Below are 5,194 nucleotides of genomic sequence, written 5' to 3'. Positions count from 1 at the left end.
TAATAATAATAATAATAATAATAATAATAATAATAATAATAATAATAATAATAATAATAATAATAATAATAATAATAATAATAATAATAATAATAATAATAATTTGAAAGTAGAGAAAAAGAAGAAACAACTTTAAATTACTGGTATGTGGTGGTTGGTTGAGGGATTTGGCATTTTACGATTTTTCTTGTCGTAATTTAAAACAGGTGTGAATGAATTTTCCTAGCTCAATGATTGTTTTATGATGAAATTGTTTTTGCGTATCTGTTGATCGACTTATTTAGTTGATTACGAGTGAATTGCTGAGTTATGTCTGTCATCGTTTAGGCAGGCAAGGTCCTGGACGGAACTCGACTCAGTGATTTGGAACTAATTACGAGATAACCGTTGCTTTTCGGACTACTATTTCTGACAGTTGGTATTCGTAGTTATTAATGTAGTGAACGATTAATCAAAAGATATGACGTATTCAGTACTTACTGTGATTGGCTTTATGATTGAAGGTTACGCCCTAGAGTCTTTTTACTGCTTTGTAATTGGTTAATGTTTTGAAAATGAATAAAGAGAGTTTTGAGTTGGTCTTGGCGAGTACAGCACGACAGACGCAGTCTAGTCCAGTCCTGGAGAGTCTTGGGCGAGTCTTGAGTCAGCCTTGACTTTTCCCCAGGGCGCTGTGTCTTATTATCTGTACTTTTCGATTTGAAGGATATGAGCCCTTATTCGGAGTTTTGTCATAGCAGCACTATGATTTGGATTTTTGATTGTGGTGAGATATTTTTCATATGCAAATTCTGTTTTAATTTTCCTATAGGCTCGTAACTTGTTTTTATGGTTTCTACATTCATTGTCATCATGTAGTGTTTCTGTGCTATGTATTTCAAAGGATTGTTCTAGTTTGCGCGTTACTGTTTCAGTGATTTCTTGTCATCCAGAGATTCATGGCAAAGGGCTGTATCCAGTCCATCAGATGAAGAATATTATTGAACTGTATCGGTAATTATTGATATACATTTGCTCTTTTAAAAAGCTTGACTTTGTCTAATTTACATATCTTGCTGTTAGAAAAAAAAATCACTTCAACAAATGTGATATGTCCATGCATGATGGTCAATGTCAACATGATACCTCCATGCCCTAATTACTCATGATTGATGAGCGGACTTTAGTAATCGAGCAAAATTGTGCAAGTTATCCAAATTTTGCTCGCTAAACGAGCCCATAAATGTTGAGCGATGTTCCCATGTCATTTGCAAAATGGTGTTTTCGTTATTTGTATTGTGTATATGATAAGACGATTCGCCCGGGCCCAGTCAACGATCGACAGTATACAAGTAGGTGAACTTGGTCGATGGAGCACGTGACATACATGCACGGTTACTAAAAAAACCGTGATACACATGCAAGCCAAAAAAATGTCAAATATGCTAGGCTTCCATTTCTGGTCGAGAACAAACAAGCAAGACAAGAATGCTAACATCGTAAATGTGTGAGCAAATTCAGAAGAACTACAAGCCATACCAACACATGGCAGTCCCTCTATAGGGGTAGTGTGGATAGACGTCAAACATCTATTCAGCTAACATCGGTATCGACAATAATGACGCCAGACGTACGGTACAGATCATTTGTAAAATGGTCGACCACAACCGTTTCAACACGTATTCACCTAAAGTGTGACTTGCAGTAAGGTGTAACACTGACAACACTCTTAATATGACCACAATCGTGGTTACAGAAGCCGTAATGGGACTGCTTTGTTCTTGATATTCACACCGTTCAATGAATCCCCACTATTGTTGACATGCAAGGTGTGTGTTTCAAACCCACCACTAGTAAAGTTGTAAGAAAAACTGGAAACATGAACTAAATCTGTAAGTTTTAGAGTCTTTGATTGTTCGTGTCGGAACTAGGTGTGTTTGGCTAAAATTGTTTCTATGACCAAGTGAATCTATGATATTTCGTTGTTCTGTATCCACGAAATAACATAGATGAGCGTCTTTAATTTAGTGTTACTATCACTTGTCAGCCCGTTAATCACTGACACCTCTCATAAAAACGTGAGACCAACGTTTATGTTGTACGTCAGATAATATGTATTGTTTTCAAACAATGCGTATAGACAATGCATTGTTACCTAATTCACGTCGGTTGTGTTGTCGATCACACAATGCCAGTTAAAATTTGCTTGGACGCACTAGCGTAGCTACCAACACGGCACTTAGAAAACCAGTTGACGACAGTGAGGTAATAGCCTGAATCTTTACACGATTGTTGGGCACATAACGTTACAAGGCAGTCATGGGCCAGGATGTATCCAAACACTCGATGATTGGTTTGCTGATGAAATGTCCTCACAGAAACATAAGGTAGGTGCAATTCTGTGTACATGTTTACTCTGTGCACTGCGAATAATTCTATTATAGAGAGTGGAAGCGGACGAAGATATTTTCAGATAGAAGCAGAATTGGTCGAGATCCTCATTCAACAATTGTTTTCATTTACAACCGTGTTTACATCAAAGTATGTAAAGTGTACGTCTATTTTTGGATTGGAATACCGTTTCTAATTTAAGAGTTATGTAATAGTCAATACCGTCAGTAACGATCTTTTCAGTCTCCGCTTGTATTCGGCTAACAAGAATGCATGAGGTTTGTATGACTAGTAATGTTACGCCAACTCGATATTTTTTGTATCGAATTTTAAATTATATTAAACTATTATAGAATTTAAGATGGTTAGATCAGCGAGCTAAAAAGAGCTCCATGGTTAGACCCACTATACATGGTAGCTTCTATGTGAAGTTAATTAGATTGAGTTAGAATGAGCTATATCTAATGTTTTTCCTCAGTTGTTGGAATCCTGTATCCAAGACACCCACCATGAATATTGTACGTGAACAAATCCTGGTCATTTTCATTTGATAAATCACTGATTGTATTTTCGTAAGCTTGTTGATAAACGTTCTACGCGTATCAAAAAAAACTCACTATATCTATGCATACACAATGAAAACGAATTCATCTTTCTGCTCAGGCCATTAAATGTGAGGCGGGAATCCTTTCAGATTCAGAAAGCGTTCTTAGAGCAAATTGGTGAATTTTAAATAGGGTAACTCCATATACGGTGTATCATTTACCCATTCAGCCTGCCAAGTGGTACACGTGTATTGTGTAAAATATGATCTCCGTCAACTTGATTATACTAGATGTATACGTGTACATCGAGGTAGACTTGCATAAATTGCGAAAGCCTAGTTATTGCGAAATAAACAAGACCGGTGACAATCATCACCGGTGTCACGAGAGGGCGTCTTCAAGGGTCACAAGTCCCTTGTTTATTTCCTCGACCCGGTATCCCGGCTTTCGCGGGAACACGGGTTTTGCCATTTACCCACTCCTAGGATATTATCGAGGTTACAAAGTTATCTAATCTCTGTAAAAGTCAGCATTTTAACTGCGTAAATATGAGACTCATTACCACGCTTCATTTATAATGCCATTGGGGAAACCCATTCCATCACATCATGGAGCTAAGAAAAGATTAGCGCAACGATCAGATAATTGTCATGGTAATTTACGTCACACAAAAGTCTCAGATTTATATATCATAACAAAAATAAAAAAACTTTTATTTTTCAGAATCGCACCAGAGGACATTCCAGTGAAAGATATCACGAGGCTTGAGTCACATTCCATTCATTCTGATGCACCACCAGTCTCTCCATTCGTAACCGGGATGCAGGGCCATATACTGTCAACACCTAACACAGGGGAAAAAGTTGTGTCTATGAACAGCACTAACGCAACACAGATTTTGAACAGAAAAGTCACTGACGTCACACCAATTAGAGGCCGAGTTGTCTCTTCATCCAGCACGTTGACTAACGTCACGCGATTTACAGAGGGAAGTGACGTCTCCTTGAACAGCACATTGACAAATTTCACACCATTTTCGGAAGGGAATGACGTATCTTTAAACAGTACACTGACTAGCATCGCGCCAATCAGGGGACGAATTGTTTCCGCATCCAGTACTTTAACAAACGTCACACCACTTTCAGTGGGGAGGAATGTTACTTTGAACAGCACTTTGACGAACGTCACAAGATTGACAGAGGGGAGTAATGTCTCATTAAACAGCACATTTACTAATGTCACACCATTTACGGAAGGAAGTGATACATCTTTAAACAGCACACTGACTAACATCACGCCAATCAGAGGACGAATTGTCTCTGCATCCAGTACTTTAACAAACGTCACACCATTTTCAGTGGGGAAGAATATTACTTTGAACAGCACTTTGACTGACGTCACACCATTAGACCCGGCAAGTGATGACGAAAAGCTACTCGACCGCAATTGCTGTAAAGCCCTGAACTTCGACGATACAGAAACTGGGTGCGCCCTTTACAACTGGTGCCAAAGTTTGGCTGATGTCGGTGATTCAGGCCACTTCTCCAGCGACGAAGAGGATGAAATCAGACAAAATAAACTGTCTGATTTGGCACACATTGAGAAATTGTTGACATCTGACGGAGAACTCGAGTTGATCACGTCGTGGTCTATGTGGTACAGTGACAGTGAATCGGATGGTGATGTCTCGCGCTGTCATGGCGACGCAGAACCTACCCGAAAAGATAAAATTTAAATAATAGAAACTTCACTAAATACATTCACGCTTGGACATCGTGTGGTACCGAGATGTGACAAAAGAAATCGAAACACAGACAATATCAGTCAACTGAACGCAGAGAAAAGGCTGAATACAGAGAAAACAAAGCACAGACAATTTCACAAGCGTGATATGAGACAGTGTATTAATACTCTAACGAATGTGCTACGCCATGTTACACTTTTGCCAATGGCTTCGTCGCGTACATGCGAACCTTGGAATCCTCGAACAGAACCATGAAATTTTAAATATATGTGAATCTTTTTTTAATTAAACTACATTCCCTTGTCCAACCATCGATTGTACGTGTGATAGTATATGGTGGTGACCTGTTAGAAAATTCTATGTGTTGCTAAGTGTATATATAAGTCTACGAGTCATGGTAATTTTGTACGTGATACTATTTATACTTATAAATAAATTATTTAAACATTAAAGTGAGTCAATCGGGTGCGTCCAACCAAATACCTTTCTTACTCATCATTGCACACACTCACAACGCAATGGGATAATAACGTCA

The 5,194-nt window shown here is 38.4% G+C and overlaps 1 protein-coding gene across 1 annotated transcript; it reads left to right on the top strand.

Annotated features, from left to right (window-relative positions):
* The first annotated feature begins 2,171 nt into the window (after positions 1-2,171).
* LOC100377236 (uncharacterized) lies at positions 2,172-4,650 on the top strand. Its single transcript, XM_002737349.4, has 2 exons — positions 2,172-2,366; positions 3,639-4,650. Exons 1-2 carry the CDS (start codon positions 2,299-2,301, stop codon positions 4,648-4,650), a joined length of 1,080 nt encoding a protein of 359 aa, XP_002737395.2. The 5' UTR covers positions 2,172-2,298.
* Positions 4,651-5,194: the final 544 nt, after the last annotated feature.

This window comes from Saccoglossus kowalevskii, chromosome 14, assembly GCF_978046115.1.
Source record: "Saccoglossus kowalevskii chromosome 14, keSacKowa6.1, whole genome shotgun sequence".
NCBI classification, from domain to species: domain Eukaryota; kingdom Metazoa; phylum Hemichordata; class Enteropneusta; family Harrimaniidae; genus Saccoglossus; species Saccoglossus kowalevskii.
Note: the sequence above shows the minus strand (reverse complement) of the source record. Positions and strands in the feature narration are given on the sequence as shown.